General features: G+C 38.1%; 1 protein-coding gene across 3 annotated transcripts; it reads left to right on the forward strand.

Moving 5' to 3' along the window:
* The first annotated feature begins 207 nt into the window (after positions 1 to 207).
* On the forward strand, positions 208 to 26306 carry LOC149019521 (dihydroorotate dehydrogenase (quinone), mitochondrial-like). 3 transcript variants are annotated; one of them, XM_089153518.1, is made up of 13 exons: positions 208 to 572; positions 4067 to 4231; positions 4728 to 4810; positions 11218 to 11541; positions 11720 to 11975; positions 12240 to 12320; positions 12403 to 12510; positions 12617 to 12646; positions 17341 to 17478; positions 20006 to 20043; positions 20151 to 20250; positions 25430 to 25556; positions 25697 to 26305. In XM_089153518.1, the coding sequence occupies exons 2-12, from the start codon at positions 4097 to 4099 to the stop codon at positions 25502 to 25504; spliced, it is 1368 nt and encodes a 455-aa protein (XP_089009644.1). In that variant the 5' UTR covers positions 208 to 572; positions 4067 to 4096; the 3' UTR covers positions 25505 to 25556; positions 25697 to 26305. The 3 variants fall into 3 exon arrangements, with proteins under 3 accessions (XP_089009644.1, XP_089009645.1, XP_089009646.1); XM_089153519.1 differs by lacking the exons at positions 25430 to 25556; positions 25697 to 26305 and adding an exon at positions 17610 to 18303 and having other exon boundaries at positions 20151 to 20199; XM_089153520.1 differs by lacking the exon at positions 208 to 572 and having other exon boundaries at positions 4142 to 4231; positions 11235 to 11541; positions 25697 to 26306.
* Positions 26307 to 26801: the final 495 nt, after the last annotated feature.

The following is a 26801-nucleotide window of genomic DNA, read 5'->3' on the forward strand; positions in this document are numbered from 1 at the left end:
CTTCAAAGGAGGCAGATGCAAAGTGTCCATTTATTTGAATTAAAAATGATATGGACCAAACCTCAGGGGGTCCAGATGAAAATTATCCCTATTTTAACACAGAAGTCACCAGAATCTTGTATGGTAAATTGGTCCAACAAAAATGTGTTGAATTTTGAGGGTTTGTCACACAATTTCTGCGCCGATAAAAATCTCTAAGATAGAGAATCACTTTTGGTGAAAAAGCGGGCACGGTGTGTGAAGGCGACGGTGATCAGGGTTAGCTATGTAATTATACAACCCTAATTTCAAAAGCTGCAAATCGTCTCTCTCGACTCTCTGGTGTCTCTCGTCTCTCTCAACTCTCACGACTCTTTCTGGTCTCTTGAGAGTTGAGACTATCTCGTCTCTCTAGTCTCTGTAGTGTCTCTCGTCTCTCTGAAGCCCTAAGCAAGCCTAAGGGCTCGAGGCAAGGTCTCTGCAACCGATCTCTCTTCCAGAAGCCGAAGCCCTGTCTCTGCAATCGATCTCTCTTCAACCGAAGCCGTGTGTGTCTGCAACCCACTTCTTCGTTCAATTGCTTCTGATTCGAGGTATTTTCCACTTCCTTATGCATATTTTGGGTAGTTGCTGCTTTTATTAGTCCTGCGTTCAGAGCTGTTGGGGATTTTCTTCAGATTTTTTATCATTGAAAATGTGTTGTTTACAAATCATTCTCCTAAACTCATTTTGGGTTTTTTCAAAAGGATTGTGTAATTTGTTGGCACTGCTTATCAGGTTGGCTTTGGCTATGAAGGTAATCAGACTTGCGTTATACGACTGTTGTTTCTTAGTTCTGTTTCTCACTAAAGTCATAGGGAAATCAAATATTACCATCGGTGGGTCTTGTTCACCAAGTTGAGATTGTTTGGTGGGATTCTGGATTCCTAACGATATAATGCCTTTCCAGATTTTGGTTTTCTTGTCGAAGTTCGTTGATTTATCTGGGAAAAAAATCTGTACTTTCTTGCTCGCATCTACAGGTTATCATTGGAACTTCTTATTATTCTATCTCCCAAAATCCCATCTTCCTCTAAAGGGACTTCCAATCGTCTGTGTTAAATTCTTCAGCAGTTGTAGAAGTAGAGCTGTTTGGAGAGAAGAACTTGATGAAGATGAAATGCTTGTTATTGGCATCCGCTAGACCTTAATTTTCTCCAAGCTACAGAATGTAAAATTTCTGGACCTTTATGAATGTGGAATATTTCCTATGTATCATTACTAAATTAACTAACAAAGGTCCTTCAAATGTTTTTTATTCAAATCTGGTTTCATGTATGCATGGGGTCTGTCATGTAGCTGAATGAAAAGCTATGAAATTATCAAAGAAAATAATGGTAATAACTTGAAATATGCGTGGTTTCCGTTTGTGGGCTTGGTTTGCATGCTTCTTTTCAGTTTGAATGGGTTAGTGACGAGGAAAACAGGATAAAGTTTGAATGGCAGACAACTGATGTTCCCTTTCCCCTCTTTAATGAACACTTTTTCATGGCTTTATATTAGATATCTGATGGCATTCACTTTTGGAAGAGTTGCTGTCTCTATTCAAAGTGATCCTTTTGTGATCACAAACCAAAAATGGTAGACTAAATTCTCTTCCTATCCATGTGTGAAGAAAATCTTGGGTGATGAAGTATAATTGTGCTTCACCAAGAGCATGTGAACTTACAAACACTTCCAAGCCGCTGCTTGGATTACACAACCACAACAACCAATCTGATTAGTCATCTGAACATTAGTTGTGGTTTTCTAAAATCACAGTTTTATATAAGCTGCTAATCTGTTCCCACAGGCTATGATCTTAGGTTGCAATGCCATGAAAAGACCTGAAGTTTGAGAAACTGATTGAAACTATTATGTTCAAAATTTGTAGACTAAAAAAAATTCAATAAGAATTTTTTTGTTTACTTTTTACCTAGACTGAACATTGCCATTCAAAGACCTGCATTTAACAATTGACATTAGATTCTAGACACTTTAACAAATGTAAAAGTTCCCCTAAATGTATATAATTGTAATTCAAGTTTTTTAAAATCTGTATTACATACCAATGTGTATGAAAATGAGGAATGGAACAGCTTCATTGTGTTACTCTTTTCTCCCCACCGTCACCTGCTGTCAACATAGAGAAGTTGGTCTGCTCTATCAAATATTATTCAACATAGAATTGCATCACAATAAGTTTGGAATCCAGTATCTGACGTTTCTTGATTTGTAAGTATTTTCTGGCTGTCAATGATGCACATCACTTATTTTTTAAGCCAATCCTTTCTTTTTCTCAATAGAGTAGGAAAAAACCTACAGGAAAAAACCTTGTTGGTTGAATGCATAAATGACATCTGTCAGAACTATATCGCATTGAGATCATTGTCATTTTCATTCTTCTTGCTGGCTGTACTAGGCAGACATCAATGAAAGAACTCTGTACTCTTTCTTTCCCCTGTAAACATTGTGCAACACTTATTTATTATTTGAAGAACATGGCTTTGTAAAATGTGTGGTCAATTCATGAGTGGTTTGAATATATACCATATGATCATCAGTTTTGTTGTAGAATGAAGATATGTAAAAAGGAAGACAACCTGAACTGAGGGGGTCAGCTATCATGTCTACATTTTTTTTTTTTGGGGGGGGGGGGGGGGGAGTAGAAAACATGAATTTGTTCATGCAGAGAATCAACCCATCTGGTAACTAGTTTTCTTGACCCCACCCAACCCAGAAAAAAAAAAAGAAAGGAAATCATGCAAAGTGAGAATTTCCGTGCAGAATTTGTGATGTTTAACTGCATTCAAAGCTACTTAGTCTGAGTATGGTTTCCCTTGGCAAAGAGAGATGCCAAGTATAGATGCTGTTTAGCTGTTCCACCTCAATTAGGTGCACCGTTATAGTGTTACTCTGCTAGTGATCATATTTGGTCAGAACATGGATTACTCTATAGCTCTGAAGAAGGGGAGAATTCTGAAAATTAAATGTCTTTTTCAGTGTAGCTCTTGGCATACAATCAGTTAACAGAAATCACAGAATAGATCCTCACTAAATTTATGTTGCAAGGTTGCCCTACTGCCTAGGATGAACATTTTACATTATATCTGAATCATGTGGTTGTGCTGTAAGTTCAATAGAGTTCAAATAATCTGTGAAGTTGACATTTTGGATTTGTGTTTTACATTTTCTTGTTCTTCTCCACCTTGGTCTTTTGGTTGGTCTCCTAAATGATCCTTGAAGTTTAGATTGCTCAATTTTAGTGGACCACACTGCCACTAATCACTTGAAACATTATAATCTCACCTGATTTTATGTGAGCAACTGTGTATCAACTGATGTGTATTTACCTTTTTTAATATTTTATTAAAAAATTAAAAAGTGCTCATTTTGTATCCAAATTTTGTACATACCATACAAGACTCTGTGCCAATTTTGCCAGAGTAACGTGCCCGTCTGTGCCCAACCATACAAGATTTCAGTACAGATTCTATGCCTAATTTGCCCAATTCTGCACAGAAGCATAAAAAGTGCATTTTGTGCTGAATTGGGAAATTTGGCATAGAATCATTGCCATACAACCCCTAAGACTCTAAAACCCAAAACGTCTCATAGGCTTACAGCTATTATACAAGGCAGTGAGATTCCAACATCAACTCCTCAACAGACTCTTCTTGATGAACGATCATCGACAACCAGCTTTATGCTGTTGGTTCAACATTCTTCATCTGCATTTAATCTTCAGATATTGTTCGGTTTCTCTGATTCTGTCCAATTGAAGCGTAATAGACATTGTTTTTGGAGGGAATATATCTTTGTTGAGGGTTACTTTTCTTCTTTTAACTTTTCCATTCATTCCTCGTTGCGTTCATGTGATTGGGGAAGATGAGTAGTTAGTGGATGAATCCAAAATTTCATCTTTTCCAAGCCTTGCCCCGTTTATTCCGATTTCTCTTTATGTTCATATTTGTGCGTTAAACAGAAAATCTGAAAACTTTTTTTTTTTTTTTTTTTTTCTCATTCATTATCAGTTTAAGCTCACATATTGTTTTTCTTTGGTTATCAGATAACTGATTTCAGAGAAGGCGGTGCTTCCATGGCCGCAAGGGCTTCCAGGAATTTTTTCAGGGAGGCTTTGTACAGGAAAACGAATTTTAAAGCTTTTGCTGGGTCCAGACATTGGAGTTCAGTTGCTGCGACTGCTCCAAAGATCCCTCAGTCTTCTAAGAAAGTATAACTAAAGCCTAAGTTTATTTTTCCTCTTCCTCTTGTTATCTCTGATTCCTTCGCTAAAGAATGCAAAAGCTTTGTTTGACTAGTTCTGGAAAGAAGAAAAATATGAATAATAGAATGAATTTTCAAGTTTGGGTTCTGTCCGTGTATCCGTCAACTAATATCCAACATACCAAAAGAGAAGGGAAAAAACTACATATTAACACTAGACGAGATAAGGATCTTTTCCTCGGGATAGCCTTTGCGGTTCCTACTGCTTTGTCTTCAGGCTCTATTTTCTACGTTGCTTGTTCTGTCAAAAGCCTTTTTTGTATGCTTGTGTTGCTTTCTTGAGCATTTATATGTTATTTACTAAGAAGTTACTGGTTGCATTGCCAACTTGGCTAAATTATGGTGGATATCTTTTCTTCTTTGTATAAGTTTCTTTTGAAGGCATTTGATGTTGGCTAATTTTAATTCTGAATTTCAATTTCCTAATATGCTTTGGTTTTTAGGGGAGGTTATTGACTGGGGCCACAATTGGCCTATTGATTGCTGGGGGAGCTTATGTGAGTACTGCAGATGAAGCAACTTTCTGGTACACCATTCAATTTTCCATAATTATGCAGTTGTTTTCATGTCACACTTACTTATTTATCTTTTGTTTTGATGCTGCTAGTGGATGTATGATCATGAATAGAAGTCCTTGGCTTTGTTATCAATTTTGTTTGATGGACTGTTGTCTTTCTAAGTTTTGAGATTGTTAATAGGTTAAACTGAGTATTAGTGGTTGGTGCTACCAGATGGTAGGAGGTTCTGAGTGGTTCTTTCTGTGTATTTGATAGATTACTTAAATGGTGCAGTTGTTGTTCGTGATTCAGTTTTGTATTGAAGGGATCACAAACTCTTAAGAATCTTGTCAACATCTTTGAGTCATACTTCTTCTGTTATTTCACCTACTGATGAGTTACTTGGGATCTTTATTTTCTAAGGGCACTATGAAGTTGAAGTGTAAGAAACAAACTATCATTTTAATTTCAACTCTGTAACTAACTAGCTTGGTTAGTGGTTCCTGGGTAGTGGCCACAGTACACACCTTTTTCCCTCCTTTAGGTTGAATTTGATAAGGAAATTGAATAGTTGGATGGACCTGATGGTGGTGATACAGCCTATCAATTAAACATCTGTTCTTACTGGTGGAATGCCATTAAAAGATTTCTTTAAAAATTTCATCGATAGAAAATGCACTGCTTGAGGTGGAGTAATAACTGAAATTTTGCTTGAGGGATTATAGTGTTTGTGTGGCCAGGATGGTGATATGGTTCCCTTCTATTCTTTAGCTGCCCTTTGCCTGATTGAATGTGCAGAGTGATGCAGCTGGCCTAATCCTAATCCCTGACTAGCAATCAATTAGATTTGCTGCGACAGACTCAGGTTACAATTCTTAGAAAAGGTACTTTTTGGATTCACTGTTTTAGCAGTGTACAATGGGGAAAAAAAGGGGAATAAAGAAGAGAATATAGGAGAGGAGAGAAATTAGGCTGTCCAAACTTATCAAACTTGGATCAAGTGATGTGTAAATGGTTTACAAAAATAAATAATAATTTATCCATAAGTGATAAGCTTAGAGAAAGTCGTTTGAGGTGGCACGGCCACGTTCAACGGAGACCTATAAATGCTCCTGTACGGAGAAGTGATATAATCCATATTGAAGGAACTAGAAGAGCTAGGGGTAGACCTAAGATAACCTTAGGAGAAGTGGTGAGAAAGGATATGTATAGCTTAGGCCTCGTATCTAGCATGGCCTCGAACATAACTGATTGGAGGGCAAGAATCCATGTAGCCGACCCATTTAGTTGGGACAAGGCTTATTGTTGTTGTTGTTGTTGTTGTTGTTTATCCAACTTTTTATAGTAGTATTTTAAGTGTTATGTCATTCAACTTTTTTGGACGTTTAATTATGATCATATGAGATCTGATTAAAGACATGTTCGATGGATTGGGATTGGCAACACTCAAGAATCAAGATACATGTCCTATGGTCCATCACGTGATATTGTTTTGCGGGGCACATCAATTAAAATGTTTATTGAATGTAATGTTAGTATCGGTGGGAATATTAAATAGGTTTTAGGTAATTTTTGAGTACTTGCTGGAATTGCTGGATAGATCGCAGGCTTCAAAGAGAGTTTCTAGACAACCCGGGGTCCTCGAAAGGACCCTACTTAAACATCCTTGGCTGTAAATTCGTTATTATTTTCATTGATCAAAACTGATTTGTTACAGCTGTAGGCCTTGAATTTGTAGCCATTATATAAAGACTCCAAATAAGACTCCAGTGTAGGGGACCGAATTCTAGAACATCTTTGGACTCCTACTCAGACTCCACAGCCACTAACCCCTTCTTTCTCCTCATCTCCCTTTTACCCTGCAGCAACTCTTTTCTTCAATTTCTAATTGAGAAACCTCCAAGAACCTGCTGTTCCGATCCCCAGTCCACTGCTAGTCCTCTTTTAGGCTACCCAAAACCTTTGGCCAGCAATCCCAGCGCCTTCTCCCCCCATCTTGCGCAACCAAGAAAGAAGAAAGAAAAGATAAGAGAAAAAAGAAGAAAGAAGGAGAAAAGAAGAAAAAGAAAACTAAAGAAGGAAGGTGAGCAAGATTGAGTAAGACTCCTAACCCCCTCTTGCGGTATGCTTCCCATAGCCCCAAGTCCCATTTCCAATTTGTTAAAACACTAACTTTATTTTCTTCTTAACCCTCCTAGGTTTCTGTTAATCCAAATTTACCCTAAACCTTAGACAACCCATCTGGAGATTATTAAAACCCTAAAACCTTCCCAATCCATCTCCAAACCCTAGAAATATTGCGGTGAGTAAAAATATGAAACCATAAGTACTCCAGCCTCCTTGGTTACATCAGGAAATCCCACCTCTTTGTTGCTCTCAACCTTTGGCTGCTTGGTAATAGACTTCAATATTTACTGCGTTTTTGCTTGGGCTGCCTTCAACTTATGCTTCAGTAGGGGTACATTGAGGGGATTCAACACCAATGACTTCACTTTGAAAGTTAAGATGCTTTGATTCTTAAGGACACTGTTGTCAACAAGGGCATACAAGTAACACATCGGTGAGCCTCATAGGGATAACAGCACACCAAACATTTTCCTCGTAGTCTGAAACTTTCAAGGGGACCAAAGTGTCCATTATTTAACAAAGAGTCAAAGACACTGTAAGGTTGTGGGTGAGACTCCACCTAAAGTTACTAATCAACCACAAAAGCTTATGATACGACATTGACACAATTGCCACTGTTAACAATCACTTGGGCTGGGGCTGGTCTGCTTCCATGAGTGCATAAAAAATACAATGTCGTATCCAATCCTCATCTTTTTTTTCAGCCAACAGAATTTTGGTCACCAATTGACCTCCTAAGTATCTTCTTCCTAGCCTTCATACCATGTATCATCTGCTTCTTCTCCTCCTTGATTAGTGTTGATACCCCATTCATCACCAAGTTGTGGTCCACAAAGCAACACTTCGGGTTTGTCTTCCATGGCTTCAGCGACTTGTAATGTCTAGGGGCTGCCTTCAATAAATATTCAGCTTCAAGGGCCTTTTAAAAGCTATCGTTGAGGTCAATAATGGGTACTACTCCCATCTTGCCATGAATCTACTTGAAGCATGAGAGGAGCTGTTCATCATCTTCATGTACCTCAATATGTGAAATTAGGTTATTAAATTTTTCCATGTACTCTTCAACGGATATAGTGCCTTGGCGAATGGTGTTAAGGTGATCACGTAGCCTCCTACAGAAGGTAGAAGGAAGGAACTTTGCCTTAAGAAGGTCTTTCATCTCTTCCGATGTGGACCATGTGGTTGGCTCTTTATGTAGGCGATGCACCTTTGACTCATAATTTCACCACCACTCCCTTGCTGGTCTGGTCAACCTAGCATGAGTCAGCTTTAAATTTCGGTCCTTTGTCAAGGAGAACCAATCAAAATAGCTGTCAAAGGTGCACAACCAGTCATAGAAAAGAACGGGATTAGATTTCCCATATAATCCTTCAATTCCATCTTAATTTTGTGTTTAACATCTTATTGCCCCCCACCAAAGTTGTCATTGTGTTCTTTATGTTGCATTTGGACCCTTTGAGGAACCGGGAGATGATGTTGTTAACAAGTTGGAGGTCTCTCTATAGTAGCTTACCTTGTACTTATTGAATTTTTGCATCTCTCTCTCTCTCTCTCTCTCTCTCTCTCTCTCCATGATGTCAAATCTGTCCATCATCCTTTGTAGAGCTTGAAATAGATCATTGATACAAATTGGAGCATGGTTAGAGTTGTTAGAAGTTAGAACTACCTCCTGGAATCTGGCTCTGATACCAAATAATGTAAGCCTAAGATCAAGGCTGACTTAGCCAATTAAACCCACAAACCAGAAAATTCAGAACTAAGACAGAATTATTAGTCTAATTGATCTGGCCAAATCAAATTGTAGAGATGAGATCAGAATTTGAATGAGGGACAACATTAGTTCGGTACAGCAGCAACTTCAACACAAGCTTGAACAAGAGAAGAAAAGAAAAAGGATAAAGGTGCTTCAGCTCTCAGTATTTAGCTTCAGCAGCAAGGGTTTTACCCGTCTTATCACTCAAGCAAAAAGACATGATAATAAATTCAAAGTAAAGCTTCATTAGTAAGTTCATAAGAATCTGTGGGGGGTGAGAACAGCCTATTATAAATTTATAGAGTGCTATTACTTGCTCTCCAAGTTACACAAAATATTTAATCTATGGGCTGAGAATATTTTGTTGACCTAGCTAATATTTTGAGGAAATTTTTTTTTGGGTACAAATGCGCTTTTTATATATAGGGATAGGGATATTACATGCCGCCGGTAGGAGTTGAACCCATGACCTCTCCACTTAGAAGTTAGGTTCCTAACCATCCTACTACTCCTCCATTGGCATATTTTGAGGAATTTTTTTTTTCTATAATGAAGAAAGTTAGGATCTAGGCTTTATAATCACCCACATGCTTGAATCCTAAAATACAACTAACTTTTACAATGTAGGAAACAAGTAAATAGAAACTAAATAAAATCTAATGAGGTCTTCAAATCTTCCAAAGCTGTAGATGCAAGTGGGTCTCATCTAATCTTGCATAATAGGGAAAATTTCAGGGACACCCCAAAATAAATAGTTAAAATCACAGACACCCCAAAAATATATTAAATTGGCAGAGAGACCCCAAAATGTCTCTTAAAATGGAACAATGGTACACTTCATTACCAGTTTAAGTCAGGTTAGATAATTCATAATTCCTAAATTGACCTTAATGACTAGTGACTTTATAATATTACCCTTAACTACTTTCCTCTAATTTTTTATAATTTTACGATGCTGCCCCTAGTGGAATGAAATCCTAATTCAATAAATCCCAATTAATAGATACCGGTCATCCATCTTCTTCCTTTTACCTCCCCCCCCCAAAGAAATAAAAAAAGGTCATCAATACCCCCTTCATTACCTACACAAAACTGCCTCTGCAACTCCAGTTCCTTCACCTGTTTCACAGCTATGAAACTGTTGATAATACTATAGTTCATCTATTCTTGTGATCTTCACTACCCACCACCCATCATTATCATAAGCACCCACTTCATTACCTATACGAAACTCAGAAGCGTGATTTTTGGGGGCATCATTTGGTTGCAATGAACAATTTCTCTTAACCAGCATCTGCTAAAAAACTTTTTTATTCCAGAGAAACTTGTTTCATTTTTGTTGACAAATCCTTAGCTGCATGGTAAGAATCCTCAGACCCTTCTTCCTGGCTGTAAATTTCAACTAAATCTTCAATGTGATAGGCGGCCTATCATAGGCCAGGGTTGATTTTGAGTATTTTTTTAACTGGAAAGAGGAGATTATTTGTGTTCAATCAGAGGAAATTAAACCAGTTTTTGATTCGTAGATGAGAAACCCCAAAATAACAGAAGAAGACACGTTTGTATTCTCACAGAGCTGGGGCAGTTAGGAGGATTTGAACTTCGCCGATGCTTCCCTGTTGTTTGGTTTGCAGAAGGAGCAATGACGAACGAGGAAGAGGGAAAGAGGAGAGAGAAAAGATATTGTGGTTAAAAACATTTTTTTTATATTGGATTGATTTCAACCATTGGATCTTTTAAGTGGACATGTGTTATGCTTCTGTTAAGTAGTGGATGGAAATGGATGATACCAGAAATGTACACCATAAAAATCCTAAATTTTGATGGGAAAGAAAAAAGAAAAGAGTATATTGCTGTTTCTAAGTATAATATATAGAATAGAGTAAAATCATAATTTTAATTTTTAGTATTGAAATATTACTAAGGATATATTTTCTTATCCTCTTTTCAATTTACCATTCTAACGGAAAACAGGGCAGTTGCCAGTTTAAGAGACATTTTGGGGTGTCTCTGCCAATTTGGTATCTTTTTGGGGGTGTCTTTGATTTTCATTTTTTGTTTTTGGGTGTCCCTGAAATTTTCCCTTAATAGTATTCTCATTAAGATCACAAACGAAGCTGTGTCACTGTTCACATTAGTGTACACGTGAACAGTGTTTTGGCTCTTCTTGAAGCCCAGGTATGCAACTACTTGGCCCTATGGCCCTATGGCCCTATGGCCCAAGGGGTTGGTTCAAAAGTGAACCATCTCTGTTCTTAATTTTTCTGTTATATTTCTTGCCAAACAGCTCACCATCTACATCACTGCATGTCTGTCTGTGCACAGGTGCTTGTGTAAACTTTGCAGCAAACTGAGAAACTTCTGTTTCACATGGTTAATGGGTTATGTTGGAACTCCTCTATTGAGTTGATAGGGAAAAGTTTCTTCAGTTTTAAAATACTGATGATCTGTTATCTTCATGCTATATTCATGCCTATAGGATTAGCTTGCTCTATTCTACTTATATATGCTGTATTTTTCTGGTTAATGGACATTTCTTAAATTTACATTCTGCAGTGGTTGGCTATTTTCAGCTACAAAACTTGTGAATCCATTATTTGCCTTTCTGGATCCAGAAGTTGCTCATCGACTGGCAGTCTCTGCTGCTGCCCGTGGTTTGGTTCCAAAGGAGAAAAGGCCAGATCCATTGATATTGGGGCTGGAAGTTTGGGGACGCAAATTTTCAAATCCAATAGGTCTTGCTGCTGGTTTTGATAAAAATGCTGAGGCTGTAGAAGGACTGTTAGGGTTAGGTTTTGGGTTTGTGGAGGTGGGTTCAGTGACTTCTGTTCCACAGGAGGGTAATCCAAAGCCTCGTATCTTCAGATTGCGAGAGGAGGGGTAAGCCTGCATATTGCATCCTAGCCTTTTCCATTGAGTAAATAACCTAAGTTGAAATTGCTTACTCTTGTGGAGTCCGAGTTTCACTATCAACAAGAAGAGATTGGCAATTGTGTTGGCCTTGTTCATATTCCTTTTTTTTGTAATGATTTGTGGAGCTGCTTGGTTTTTTTGGCAGTGCTATTATAAACCGATGTGGCTTTAATAGTGAAGGAATTGTGGCTGTTGCAAAACATTTGGGTGCTCAGCATGGTAAGAGAAAGCTGGCTGAAATATCAAGCACTTCGACCTCCTCCAATGATGAAGTTCAATCTGGAGGAAAGGCAGGGCCTGGAATTCTTGGGGTTAATCTTGGCAAGAATAAGACAAGTGAAGATGCCGCTGCTGACTATGTTCAAGGCGTTCATACTTTGTCCCAGTATGCTGATTATTTGGTATGTTCTTTCCTTTTTGTTTTATGGTGCCATGGCTTTTATCTAACTTAGACACTTGACGAAGTATGTTATCTTTTGGTTGGAAGACTTAAATGTTTAAAATACTGAAAGAATACATTAATGCTCTATTAATCTTTATGAAAAAGATTCACATTATAGTTTTTATAATATCAAGTCCCATGCTAATCAAGTCACTCAACTTTTCATACTTTCTTGGGAATTCATTGAATTTAGCCCATATAAACTAGTAGTATTGCTGTGCAGGTTATAAATGTTTCATCACCAAACACTCCAGGACTGCGTAAACTTCAGGGAAGAAAACAATTAAAGGACCTTGTTAAGAAGGTTTGTATCTCCATGAACATATTTAGCTATTGATTACCCCTAACAACAGAAAGACCAACTGCTCCCTTGTTTTGTTCTGAAGGTACAAGCTGCTCGTGATGAGATGCAATGGGGTGAAGAGGGCCCTCCACCATTGCTTGTGAAAATTGCTCCAGACTTATCTAAAGAAGACCTTGAAGACATTGCGGCTGTATGTAGATGTTTTACTTTATAAGTTATTTTATTTACCATTGACCTGTTGATTCCATCTAAAGTGTCTCATGTTTTGTTTTTGTTTTTGTTTTTCATTGTTACAGGTTGCTCTTACTCTCCGCTTGGATGGATTGGTAAAATTTTATTGACCAGAATGTTAAGTCATTAACCTCCTCAGATTTGAGTTAAAAGATACTATAGTGGGTGCTTTACTCTGTTCTTCATTATCGTATGTCACTAAGTTGGCAGTATTATTGATTTAAACCCAGATATAGGGTTAAGGGTAGTATTGGAATTTTCCTAAATCAAAGGGTTTCCCAAGAATTCCAGCAAAGAGGAAGGCTTATTCTAGAATGTTCAGGATGTTGTTCTATGGCCCTAGAAACCCTGCTGTAATGCTGAACTCAGACCTTAACATAACTAAAATTCAAAAACTAGGGTTTTTTTTTGGGGGGGGGGGTTTGACTAGGGTTGGACAGGGTCTCCCCTTGCCATTTCTGCAATTTCAGAACTTGTTTTTAATGATTCTTGGACTTGGGGAAGGTCCAAATTGCATAAGCTTTAGGTTTATAGAACTTTTGAGAAAAGTTGCAGAAATTAGATGAAGAAGATGGAGTGCAGAATTTTCTTAAAGCTAGGGAAACAGGGTTGAATTGAGGGAATAACGGTAGGACTGTCTTCTAGGGAGTGGTGTGATCCTATTGGAAGCAGAAAGGGGGGGTTAAGGTGCTGGGGATAGGGGTTGCAGGGGGTAGGATCCTAGGGCTGCCGTGGGGGAGAAGAAGGGGTGGGGAGACCTGCGGGTGTGGAAGTGGGGAAAGGGCTGGGAAGAGTTGTGGACTTGTGGGGTGGGTTGGGGGGCTGCTGCAGTGTTGCAGCAGCAGGGGGATTCAGAGGTGCGCAGGACAGGGTAGGGGCAGCGAAGGTGCTGGAGATGAAAAACAGTGGTAGGGGATGCTTGTGTGGGCAGGGAAAAAAGGGGTTGTTGTTGGGGGGGGGGATACTTGGTAGGAGCTTTTGGAGATTCTCAATTGCTGCTGTGAAGGAATTTAGCTGCTGGTTGTAGATGAAAAAAGCTCTTCAAAATCCGCTGTGGCCCTCCCAAAGAGAACCACGGCCTTGTGTTCCACAAAGACTCTTAATTTTATTCAATCAAAATCAAAGAATTCCAAAGAAGACTTGGCTATTTATGGCCTTTATTTTAACTTTGACACTATTGGGAATCCTTAATAGACAAGGATCCCACCACTTGACCAAAACCCTTGATTTGGAATCTAAATAATGAAAGACCCTAACTCTAGGTGGGATTCCCTTATAGATTAGGATCCCACCACATGAATTAAACACATGAACTTTAAGTGACTTTAAACTCTAATTAGCATATGCTAAATTGAGTAGAATTCTAATTGACATGTGCTAGCCTAATGACTTAAAACAAATTCAATTTAAGAAATAAAAACAACTCAAACTCTAGAAGTAGAGCTAGAAATAATTCCAGCACTCACAAGAGGGCTAAAATACCCTAAATACCCCTACTAGGGGATTCACCCAGATCAAGGGGGCTTCTTGGAGCCATCCAGGGGGCCCCACTTAGGGTTTCTTGTTGGCAGTCTAACATCCCAAGGAAATTGGATGATATTTCTGATAGTACAGAAACCTAAATTCATGGCCTAGTGAGGTTAAAAAAAAAAAAAACACTTGAAACAGAGGCAGCCTTGTTCCAGCAGCAGTATCATTTTCAAATTTTTATCTCTTTTCTTCTCCATCATATGTTTTCATCTCCCAGTAAGCATTTTCTCTAGAAGAGATATCTGCAAATTGAGAAGATGCTAACGGAATGAAATTCCTAGTGTGACTATGTACTTACAATAGCCAGTTGTAAGGAAGAAAATGTTAATTTTAGGAATAGAACCAGATTTTCTCTTTATCTCTTGCTATTGTTGGAGTTTTACTGCAAACCCAATATCCCTTCCTTGAAAACAAAATCCAGGGTCTGCTACTCTCACCGGGACTTAACCACTACCAACTTTGTGTAATGCTATTACAGCATTAGGAATATAAGATGACAGAACCACAAGTTGGGCTAATAATAACTGTTACAGCAAAGAAAGAAAAGAAAATTTTCAATAGATGTTACGCTAAGAGCATATAAAACACCTCTGCGTCCCTTTTAGGAGACAAATATTTTGAAGTGCTATTCAGAATGTTCAGATCAAAGTGCTTCTGATGCTTGATTTGAAGTTTCACTGCTTCAGGTTATTAGCTTCAGATCGACCATGTGATTCTTAATCCTCATTCTATAGTCTTATGGGATTAGGTCCATACCACTGTTTCCAAATTCCAAATCCATACTTTCTTTGTAATTTTTACTAATTATGAAATTGGGCATAGAAACTAGAACCAGGAAGAAGCAAAAAAAGTTCCGAAGCCTGTAATTTTTTTGGAAATTTGTTGAATAAACTTGAGGATATGACAACAGGAGTTAAGTTTCATTGATGTTATGTAATGTTAGTGATGATAAGGAGGCAATGGTTCAAAATAGCGGTGCTTGTATCGATGAATACGCCTGATCCAATTCTTACCGCTGAAGCCATGACCCATGTCGTGTACCTGAAGAAATCTGTGAGCGTAGCAAAGGAAACCTAGGCTTGACCTTGAGATTGATATGAACTGCATATGGAAACTGAGGTTTAAATCACAAAAAGAGTGAAAAAGGATTGAGCAACAAATGTGGAATGAGAAACCCCTTTCTTCCCTGGAAACCCAATTTTAGGGTTAGGGTTCTTGGAAAGGATTCCCAAAAATTAAGGGTTTGCCCAAAATTTTCCAGCAACTAGTCTCCAAAAGTCAATGGGATGATCTAAGGTACCAAGGATGTTCCTAAAGTTATTACGGGAAGGTGTAGGGATTTTGTTTAACAAACCTAAGTGGGTTGGAGAATTTGGTTAACAAAGAAATGTGGGATGCATTTAAGATTTTAACAGAGTAGTGAGGGGTGATTAGGGGACCTAAACCTAACAAAAGGTACCTAGGGAAGTCTGCTGTTGGGTTTTGAGAGTTTTAGGGATGATTTGAGATAACTATGGGTTGATCTCTAAGTGAGGAAAAGATCTTTGGCAATCTGGAGTTCTCTTTCTTCTTTTCTTGTTTTCAGATTTGCTGCAAGTCAGAAACAGGGGAGGGGAGGGTTGTGACGGAGAAAGAGAGGGGAAGATGGGGCAGCAGGGTAAGGGAGAGAGGGGGGGGGTGCTGGAAAGGATCGTAGGTGGTAGGGGGAGCATTTTAAGGCTGTCGGGAGCTGGTGGAGTTGCAGCCAGCGGTGCGACAAAAAAGGGGGAGGGGTTTAGGGTTTGCAGAAGCAAGGGAAGGGATCTGTGGTTGGGGGCTGATTGCAGGTGGTAGGGGAGAGATGCGGCAGGCTGGGAACGATCCCAGGTGGTAGGGGAGGGTTTTAAGCCTGTTGGGGGCTGGAGGAGGAGCTGCCAGGGGTGCAACAGCAAAGGGGGGGGGGTTTAGGGTTTGCGCAGGTAGGGGAAGGGGGCTGGGGTAGGTGTGATGGGTCTAGGAGGGTTGGGGGCTTGCTGTACTTGGAGGCTGCAGTGGTTTCTTGAAGTTGTTGGAGAGTGGAAGAAGAGTGCTAGAGCTTGAAGACGGTGTTGATCTTTGAAGAAGACTCTGAATCTTGACTCAACCGTAATTGATCATGTTGATTCTGCAGAATCTCCTGTACTAAGTTTCTGCTGCAGCAGCACAGAAAATCAAGGCAGTAGCCTTGATGGATTAAAATTGAGTTATCTTCAGAGGAATAACCAGCTTGAGAATAATTAAATATTGCAAGCTAAACAATGCATGGCATCCAGGTGAGAACCACTGGCGGCAGAAGCACCTGGAAAAAATCAACAGGATCAATTCTTGAGAGATCGAGCCTCGATGTTAGGTTGATCCAAAAGTCTTTGAGGCAGCAGCACTAAACCAAAATAGAAACACTTGGTGATGAATGCAGGAGTTATTTGTAGTTAATATTATTCGCAGCAGGAGGTGGCTGCCACCACATTGGAAGAACTGAAAGAAAATAACAAGAGAAAAAAAGGAAGATGAATTCATGAACCTAATTATAAGAGTTTGATATCATGTTAGCATATCAGTGGACTGTAATCAAGTCAATTAGAAAGGTGGAAGAGATAAAGTTGAAGAAAAGAAGAAGAGGATTCAGATCTCTTGAAGGAGACCTGCGGCAGAGTTTATTAGGAACTCTACTATTAGGACTCTCTTTATAATGTTAGCTTTCTTAAAGTAGAACACATGACAATTCTGCCCCTATACTCATGACACACTTAAAACACCCTATAATCCACAACTGAAACCAGTCTTAAGAGGCTGGAGTGGACAGAACTACCCCTAGAATTTAACAACAGGGTGCTTTTTGCAATTTTTTAAATTGCGAATTAGGATACATTTACTTGACTTTTTTGAATTTCCCCCTTTTAAATATTTCCATTTTCATAGAAAGAATCCTTGACTTTTTTCACTGATAACTTTCAGTTTCTTTGTATAAAGTACATTCTGTCTTTTGGTAAAGCTTTGTATTACCTTTTATGGGTATATATGTGTGTGTGTACACACACACAAACACACACACACACACACACACACACACACACACACACACACACACACACACACACACACACACACACACACATATATGTATATTTTTCTTGAACCGTATGCTCTTAGTTTCTTCTGTTTCCTGGTTTATTTCTTTGTATAAGTTTTATCCTGAAACATTAGTTGTCCTTGTCTGTTCATAATGATCTATCTTCTTCAGATAATATCAAATACAACCATTTCAAGACCTAATCCCATAAGTCAGAACCCAGTGGCTGAAGAGTCTGGTGGCTTAAGCGGGAAGCCTCTTTTTAATCTATCCACCAACATCTTGAAGGAGATGTACCTTTTAACGAGGGTATGTTGTACTTTCTTTTCCTTCTGGGATTTTGGAGGGGAGGGGTTCTTTTTGTCAACTTCTTGTTGCTTACTTGACCTCATTTGTCTGCCCTTGCCCTGCTTATTGTGTTTTTTCTTTTGAGTTGACAGATTTCTTAATATTGACCGGCAAGATCTTGCAAGGTCCCTTCACAATTTTAAGCCAGTTGCAATATGTACTTACACATGACATCTGGGGTCTGATTCCTAAATATCTAGTCATTTCCTCCTATGTTGAATGAAGGGCCATCCCTGGTGATCTGGAACCACTTTTGGTGTGGGAGAGAGAAAAGGGGGTGGGGGTAAAAAAAGTGAGCCAGAGATGGTCAGGGTGGGCAGGGATTTTGGGTGATGAAGAATCCAATGATATGAATTTGCTGGAAATTACTGTCACTGGCTTCTAACAGCCACTAGAAAACTTCCTAATATTAAATCCTTCACACCCTCAAATTTTGGGCTGTGGGGAAGATTGAATTCTGGCAGCTGATGGTATCGTTATTCAATGATAATGTGAAATTGTGTGAAGCCCTTCCCTTTAGGTGGAACCCTCAAGTAACATAAGGGTGAAGGAGAGGTTGCACCTTCCAAGTTCAGCTTCATGGGTGATTACTGCATGTACCCATGGTTTATTATCTACTCTGCACTTCTTCAAACTTCTGCTCCATGTGAAGGTCCAACAATATATAGCCTCTTGAGCACATTGTTAAATAGTTTTGTGGACACCTGAAACCAAGGTTGTCAAAGTGACCAAAGCGATGGAGGGCTTCCCAGGCACAAAAGCAACAAAGCGCCAATAAAGCGACGAGTAAGCGGTCAAAGCGTTTTAGTGTTAATTTTTTAATATTTGATCCAAATATCAGAAGTTACATAAAATTCCTAGCATTTAAGTATGAAACATTTTGCAAACCTAATGAAGATTTCATTCATATACTCAATATATAAGATTGGAAAATGTAACATAGTCATTAACTTCAAATATAACAACATCAAAGTCACAAATCAAACTTCAAAGTTTTACAACCAAATTATAAAAAAAACTAAACAACCCTATTCGGAGACAAAAAGTAACTCAGACACCTGCTGAATAAATAACTCAGGCATTATGCCATTCACTTCCAGTTGATAACCAGGAAAAATAACATTAAAAAAAACCCAATATCAGAATCTTAGAGAAGAAATGCTATTTCAGAATCATAGTGATGTGATATTGGGTTTATTGTTGGTAACCAAAGATGCGATATACTGATATTGGGTTTACCATAGAAGTATTATTTCAAAATCTCAAAGAAGAAAACAGAATAAAAGTGGCAATAATAGTTGTGGCTAGACGACCAAAGCGACCACTCGGATGCTTAAGTGATGCTTTTAGCGACAAAACGACCTCTTTATTGACTTAAAAAAAAGCGACGGTTAAGTTGACTGGGCAGGACCGCCTGGACGCTTGAGCGACGCTTTGCCAATTATGCCTTGATGAGAAGAGTATTGTTGTTTTATGGTTGGGAGATGTGAATGCCTGGACTACTTGTACTCCACATTATAGGAAAAACAAAGCAAAATAAAAAAATGGCGAAGGTATCATCCACCTGATGCATGGTTCTAGATTTCAACTTTGATCTGGGTTTCAACTGTCTGAAATCTGTTACAGTTTGATTATCAAAGTCATATCTTGGTTTGCAGTTCCAGTGAAAGTCTAAGCATATTTAAACCTTTTTATTATAAAAAGAAACACCAAATGTTAGTTTGACTTTGGAAAGTATGTTGGTATTGTATATTGTGTGCTTCAGTATCCTTTCTTTTTCATGACCTATTCTACACTTAATTTAGTAGTTTAAAACACAGTTTAAAAACAGCATTCAGATATGCAGCTTAAGAATGAGGAAAAACAACTCTCTCATAGAACAATATAAAAAAACTGTTAACATAGCAGTTAATAGAGACTGTCTATTTGAGCATGTTTACGCATATTTGAAGCATTTGATTGGTAGAAAGAACACCCAAAGGTTTAAGTTGTAGTTTGGCTTTGAATCCTATGACATATGGCAGTCATTTCATGTCCTGCCTGAAGCATCTTAGTACATCAGAAGAAATCCATGGGTGTAAAATTTGAAATTTGAGGAATTTTTTTGGCCACGAGATGTTATAAATGTTCCTCCCAATTGTTGTTGTGGGCACCCCCAGTTGACCACCAAGTTCTTGATTCAAGTAGTAAAAGAAGGAATTTTCTAAAATGTTTTTTTTGGTTTTATAGTAGCGCTAGAGTGCTGAAGAGAAAATGGTGCAAAATCACGGAATTTTTGCCCAGATGACCAAAATAACTGAAATTTTGGCTGAAAATGTCCGATCAAAATTTGGTATTCGAGCAGAGTCAATCGTTGTTCTGTTTTGGCCAAGATTTCAAAATTTGATTTGATCTTTTGAATTCATGGCTACGAAATCTATGGCTAATGTTTCTTGAATACATTTTTCACATTCTGTTTGATGATATTTGCAACTCCTTGTTTTTTCAGGGAAAGATTCCCCTTGTTGGTTGTGGGGGTATTAGCAGGTTAGTATCAGTCTCTTTGTGACAGTACCATCTTTTGTTATTTGTGAAGATGATTTATGGTTTTTAAATCTGGTGAGTGGGTTGTGTTCAAAATGCAATTGATCCAGCGGTGAGGATGCATACAAAAAGATACGAGCTGGGGCAACTCTTGTTCAGCTTTACACAGCTTTTGCCTATGAAGGGCCAATTCTCATTCCCCGGATGAAGGTACACCCATAAGTTGGTTTTTAGGTTTTTGTCAAACGCACAAGTATATAAAATTGCATTTCTACATTTTAGAGAAAATGCTAGTCTCTTTATATATTTGGTCCAGTTGTGATTTTGAGCTCTCCCACAATCTTGACTGCAAGTTTTCACGGTGGAAGTCATTTTCCAGATTGACTCGTGTTCATGTTGATATGAATTTCTGGATTAATTTTTTTTTACCTAGTTAGAAAGGGCTGTCCAGATTTTATTGTAAAGTTAAAATTGGGATTGATTATCCCCAAAATGGGCCACAAAACTAAATTAAAAGCAACATTCAGAAATGCTTCTAGTCAAAGCACCCTGTAGAATTTGATCAAACCTGGATCGGAGATGGTGGGATGTAGATGACACATTGCTGAAAGTTTTCAATTGATTCCAGGGATTGAATTGAGAAATATGGCTTCAAACATCAAAATATTAACTAGGGTGCTGGAGGTCAAAGAAGCTACAGTTTGGCTCCAAATTTGGGTCACATGGAGGGTTGATAGTGAGCTTACAATGCAATTTATGGTTGAATTCTGATGATGTAATCACAGTTATGAAGGTGGCTTGTGAATAGAAACTATGTGATTGTGTGTGAAATAACTGATTGATGAAGGGATGTATTGAATGAAAGAGAGGTCTGAAAACCCAGCAAGATTTGGGGAATGGAAGAAAGAGATGAGGTGTTCTGCTGGTAGAACAATCAATTCAGATTACTGAGCAGTAGTGGTGGCATAATACTGTACTTGACTAGTTATAATAAAAGCCAATTAAGATCTTTTCACTTTGAATGATTTCTGACTTGGAAGGTTAACTGTGATACAAAATCCAATGTGAAACAAAAGTGAAACCCAGAGTGATATCATAATGGTGACTTTAGCATGACATTATGACAGGAGGGACATAATTGTAATTCAAAGTAGGGCCAGAATTGTAGATCAGAAATGAGCTAGGTTGAAGTGTAAATTACAACTCGTGCACCCATCTTGGTGGTGTTAGGGATCAATTTGGGCTAGAATCTGGTATTTAGTCTATTTTAAGCCTTCTAAACATGGTGGTGGCTCTAGGTTTGTGAGAAAACAAATGTATGTATGAATTCCAACTTGACCTTAACTTTGAAATAGATGTGCTAAAGGAGTGAATATGCAAACTTATAAAACATGAAATAACAACCATTACTTGATATAAATGAAAATGTAAAGGTTTAAAGTTAAATAATACATCAAACCATGAAAAAATTTCCACCGAAATGGGTGAAACTCATAGTTGTCACGCGACGAGGCGATGCAAGGCGGTTTAGGCTAATTGAGGCGATGAGTCGACGAGGCACCCTCCGAGGCGCTTTTGAGGCGTTTTAAGTGAAATTTTTAGTGTACATCTCATTCACTCTAAATCTATCATATCTTATATAATAAAAAAACTAATATCAGACTACCTCAAGTCATCCAACATACTACAAACCACACATAATATGTCCTAAATAAAAAGTCGCGAGAAGAAAAGAAGAGAAGAAGAGAGGAAGAGAGAAAGACATTAGGGATTAGAGTGAGAGTGAGAGACTTGAGTCAAGAACTTTTTCTTTCGATTTTGTTTGTTTTTATTTTTATTTTAACATTTGATCACATGTAGTGTCATTATACATATGCATATAGGTTCAAACAATAGATACTTTACAATTGGAATCTAATAAATATTTCAATACATGCCTTCGATTAGGCATCTTTCTCGTGATTTTAAAAAAAAAAAAAGCGGATGCCTTATTGCCTAAAAATAAGGCAACGCCAATTTGAGGCGCTCTGAAGGAGCCCAAACGCCGAGGTGACGGCAACGCCTTGACAACTATGGTGAAATTTTGACCAAAATATCTGCATTTTTCAAAGTCGAAATGAAACTTGCGAGATTTCATTTTGTTACATTGTTTCGCACGAACTGGTCTGAATTTTGACCAGTTTTGGTTGATTATTCCTTATAAAATCCTCTGTCTATTTCACGGGTTTAGACCTTTCTGCCCTAGTTTCGTAGCTTAGGTCTCGACCTATATTTGCTAATTTCTCTTGTTTTTTGTGATTTCTACCCCATTTTCACCCTATTTCCACAACTCCTTTGCCTTGAAACACCTCCTAAGCCACAAAGTTATTCATGGGCTCAAGCCCAAACTACAAAGGGAACTTTGAGGCCCAAAGTGGTATAAGGCCTTTACAGGCATAGAATGTCAAGCATGTGCCATACCCAACAGTTCCAAGCTTCCCATTTGCCTTAAATGAGCCATCACTTGATCTAGTTGGCCATTGTATTTTGTTGACTTGTTTTATATGTAACCATTCTATAAAAAAAAATTCATGTATGCTGATGACTAATGAGTGATGATTCTATGCTTGTAGGCAATATAATTTGTACTTCTCAAAACCAGTCATTTGTTAGTGCATTTGAATGATAACTTTTTAGTGATTTTTTTGCAAACTACTAGTTACATTGTGTTTATTATCCTTTAAATAGGTAGGAGGCAAAATATTAGATGAAATGGAGGCCATATAAGCCCCGAAACCTAGGGTTGAAACCTTGCTCGAAAGGTACCAAGCTTCGACCAAAATTTCGGTCGAAACCTCAAGATTTTAGTTTTTGGCAGGTCGAAACAGCCTCGAAACCGACTTTGATCTATGCATCGAACATGTCCCGTTTTTCCCAATTTCACATTGCAACATTGTTGTGCTTATAAGTTAAAACCACGGGAGTATAAGAGTAAAATCAATGACTAAGCAGCTCTTCCAACTTCTGCTCCACCAGCACCAACACCACCTCCATCGATGTAGAATATAATTTATAAGAAAAGGAAGTTTGGGAAGAACACTCACCTTGCTTTAAGATTGACTTCAATTTTTTTTAATATATTTTTGTTTTAGATGAGTTAAATAGCTTGTTGATGCACCTTAGGTAGAGATCCGACCACTTTTCGGCCAAAAATTTGGCCAAGACACCAAGACTAGCAAAGGGAGGAGTACAAGATTGAGATATCTCAGCTCGCCTCGATCGAGATATAGTATTTTTAGGGATTGGGTTGAACCAAGATCTTGCAAGATATGAGATCTTGAACCGAGATCTTGTATCTTTCTGGGATCATCTCATTTCACATGATATCTTGTCTCTAGGTCTCAAGAAAACGAGTTTTCAGCCGAGATTTCGTGAGACCTTGAACTATGTCAAAGTAGATAGGCAGTTCTTATTAGTAACTGAAAGCAAAAGATTAGTTACTTGAATAAACTTGTGAAGAGATGAAGAAAGTGAGGGAACAAATGAACAATAGTAGGGAATGAGAAACAAGTGAGGGAACAAATGAACAATACTAGGGAATGAGAAACAATAAGGACAACATAGTAACACCCTAGCTTCCACACTGTAAGGTGGATCAAAACACCAATCTACCTTGATAAAAAACTTGGTTTTTCTAGAGAAGAATGGTTTGCAAAAGCAAATATTGATTTCAATTCATGAGTGAGGTGCTCAGCCCTCTTACGTGAGTGTTCTTTTATAAAGCCATTCTAATGACACATGGAAATTAAATACATCAACGAACCACTAGCTAACCCTTATCAGCAAGAGTACTAACTCAAACCTAACATTGATTCAACCACTACCTAACTCTTGACAAGTGAAAGCCCCTTTAACAATGAAGTTTTTTATTTCACACTACAGCCCTTTTATTAACTTTTCTGTTTATACATGGACTGGACTTGGGCTGAGGCTTAGCCTATAAGACTATACCATGTGGGCTGATTCTAGCCCTGTATTGAAACTACTAGTCAAGTGATGAATCTGCTTCAAGTAGCCTGGTTTGACTGGGAGAGCACAGTAACATCAGCAACACAACAATCCTATTTGCAGGGGATGGTTAAAGTAGAGTTTGATGTTCTCTTCCAGTGGCAACAACTAGAAGCCTCTTCAGATCTTCAACACAAGTAAGATTCAATATAGAAGAGGAAGGAAGAAATAATAAAACTGAAAGTAGGTGGATAAAGGTATTTTGGTCCTCTCAGCCAGGTTCTACAGCCCTTTATCCATACAAGTACAAGAACTCAGTTTGCTCTCAATGGCAATCTCATAGCATACATCAATAATCAGAATTGTCAGGATGGGCTCTTACAGCTTATTACATATACATAGAACTTTATTGCTTGCATTATAAGCAAGGTCTGAGTTTGAGAGACTTATCGGCCTAACTGTTGGCTTTGTGGCCCATGGGATTGGTTCACCAATTGGATATGGGCCTGTTTGGTTACTGGAGTCTGGAGATTTCAAATATCCAGAGATTTCAAATCTATGGAGTTATAGTTCATACAATTAGCTGTGTGGTTAACTTGAATCTGTGGAATGAAATCTGTGGATTCATCTTGAAAAACTGTTTGATTAGGTTAACCTGAATCTGTGGATTCATCTTGAAAAACTGTTTGATTACTTGAATCTGTGGAATGAATTCTCTAGATTCATCCTGAAAAATTGTTTGGTTACCCTGAACCTGTAGAATGAAATTTGTGAATTCATTCTGGAAAACTGTTTGGTTATCTAGATCCATAAATTCCAAAACATTAACTTATATTAAAATTTTTTTTTGACTTTTTAATTCTTATGCTGACTTATATATGTTATATCACAGAAGAACTTGTTTGCCTTTTTTCATTGATTGTTGTCATTTTTGTCATTTGAATCACAAAGGGTTGAGTTTTTGCAACATTGAAGGCAATATTTCACAGTATTGTCATTTGAACTTGGTGTTTTCCATGTGCACACTTGATCGAATAAATCTGCAATGACTTGAGTTTGTGTGCTAACAAACTCCCATCCTTGACCTTTTTCCTCTTTTTACTACAAGAAACTCAATGTAATGTCAAAACATCATGGATGGCCATGGAGTTCACCACTTATTTTCTTACCAAAGTATAGAAACAAAGAAATTAATTAAAAAAATCATACAATTAGTAAACATACAAAGAACAAGAAAACAAGTAGATATTCAGATCATATCATTACTCATATCCAAAGATTCACTTAATCACACTTCTACAAAGATCTCAACTAAATCCCATCCCAGATTCGCTGCAACTCATAAGATACTACTTGGCAACTGCTTGGTATTGATTGATGTATTCATTTTGCTTCTTCTCAGGCCGAGCTAGCACAGTGCTTAGAAAGAGATGGTTTCAAGTCCATAAGCGAAGCTGTTGGTGCTGATTACAGATAGCTTTATACTGATGCTGTATATTAGCTTCTGGACAACTCCTTAAAACTGAGTGGTATGCATACCTTTCATTGGAGCTCTGATCTTTTGTTTATTTATCATTTCCATTCTTCCTCCCTCACGGTTGACTGTTTAATCATTTTCCGTCAGTTTTCCTGTTCTTTGGATTAGATATCTAATTTTTTGTAATTACAGGGAGAAGGGATCTGTGAGTAGAGCAGTCAAGGATCTGCTGGCTAAAAAAAAATACCAAAAGAAAGAAAGAATATTTCTCCAACTTTTAATCCAACATTGTGGATGTTAACTACTGTGAATACCAAGAAATTTTGTATCCCATTTTTATTTTTGTTGAGCAAACGAAACAAGTTCTAATAGAAGTTCCAAGGTGACTTGGTTTTTCATTTTCCCGATTAACCAAATTTGTTTGTGACAATGTATAATCTCACGTTTATGGTAGATGTGTCCAGGCACAGTGGTGGCATTTTCCTATATAGAGGTAGCAAGTCCAAGGAGGTAGTTTGAATTTTTTTCTACTTTCACACCTCTCCCTTCCCATCCCATGGGTTTATGGGTCTGTCCGTTCTTGTGATTAGCTTGACGATGACAAAACAAAAATCTCAATGTTATGTATTAATCAGAAATGTGAAGGGCCAATAGCAGTTGGGGGAAATTGCCATTTTGTTGAATTGGATCTTTAGAGGATGCAAACCAATTATGCCCAAATAGCACCTGAGGAAGCTTGGGCTGATAAAAAAGGGCTATTTGGAAGTACTTTGCCTTCATTATTCAGCCCTGGAGAGACTGCTCAGAATTTGAAAGCTCTCCATTCTTTTTATATTTAAGCCTCCATTCCTTTTGGCTTGGCAATCGGTGTTCCATGCTATGGTTGGATGTAGTGATGAACCTCCATTTGACCAAAAGAAGGTGCAATAGGCTTTGTTTAGATCCTTGAGCAACACAGATGGAGAAGTTTGAAACATGACATAAATTGGGAAGGAAGAGCTGTTAAACAACCTTCCCTAGTGCTGACAAATACTTTGGATTTTCATGTCTTTAAGTCTCCTGTCTACTCTATAAGTAAGGGTGTTACAGGGGTGTAAATGGATAACGAAACCGCTCGAATTCGCGCCGCACCGTTAGAGGATCCGAACCGTCCGAACAATAGGATGCGGAAGGTAACCCTTCATCCGGTTATTACCGTCCGATAAAATTATCCGATTGTTACTTATTTGGATTTTTTCTTATTTATATATTTTACTGAAATAGTGAGTATTTTTTAGATTTTTATTAAAATAACTAC

This window comes from Hakea prostrata, chromosome 4 (assembly GCF_041222555.1).
Source record: "Hakea prostrata isolate BN-2017 chromosome 4, UWA_Hpros_2, whole genome shotgun sequence".
Classification (NCBI taxonomy): domain Eukaryota; kingdom Viridiplantae; phylum Streptophyta; class Magnoliopsida; order Proteales; family Proteaceae; genus Hakea; species Hakea prostrata.

Coding starts and splice junctions, on each gene's coding strand:
- LOC149019521 (XM_089153518.1), top strand. CDS start 4,097: ATGGCCGCAAGGGCTTCCAGGAATTTTTTCAGGGAGGCTTTGTACAGG. Junction 12,321..12,402: donor TAAAGGACCTTGTTAAGAAG/GTTTGTATCTCC, acceptor TTTGTTCTGAAG/GTACAAGCTGCTCGTGATGA. Junction 12,647..17,340: donor CTCTCCGCTTGGATGGATTG/GTAAAATTTTAT, acceptor TATCTTCTTCAG/ATAATATCAAATACAACCAT.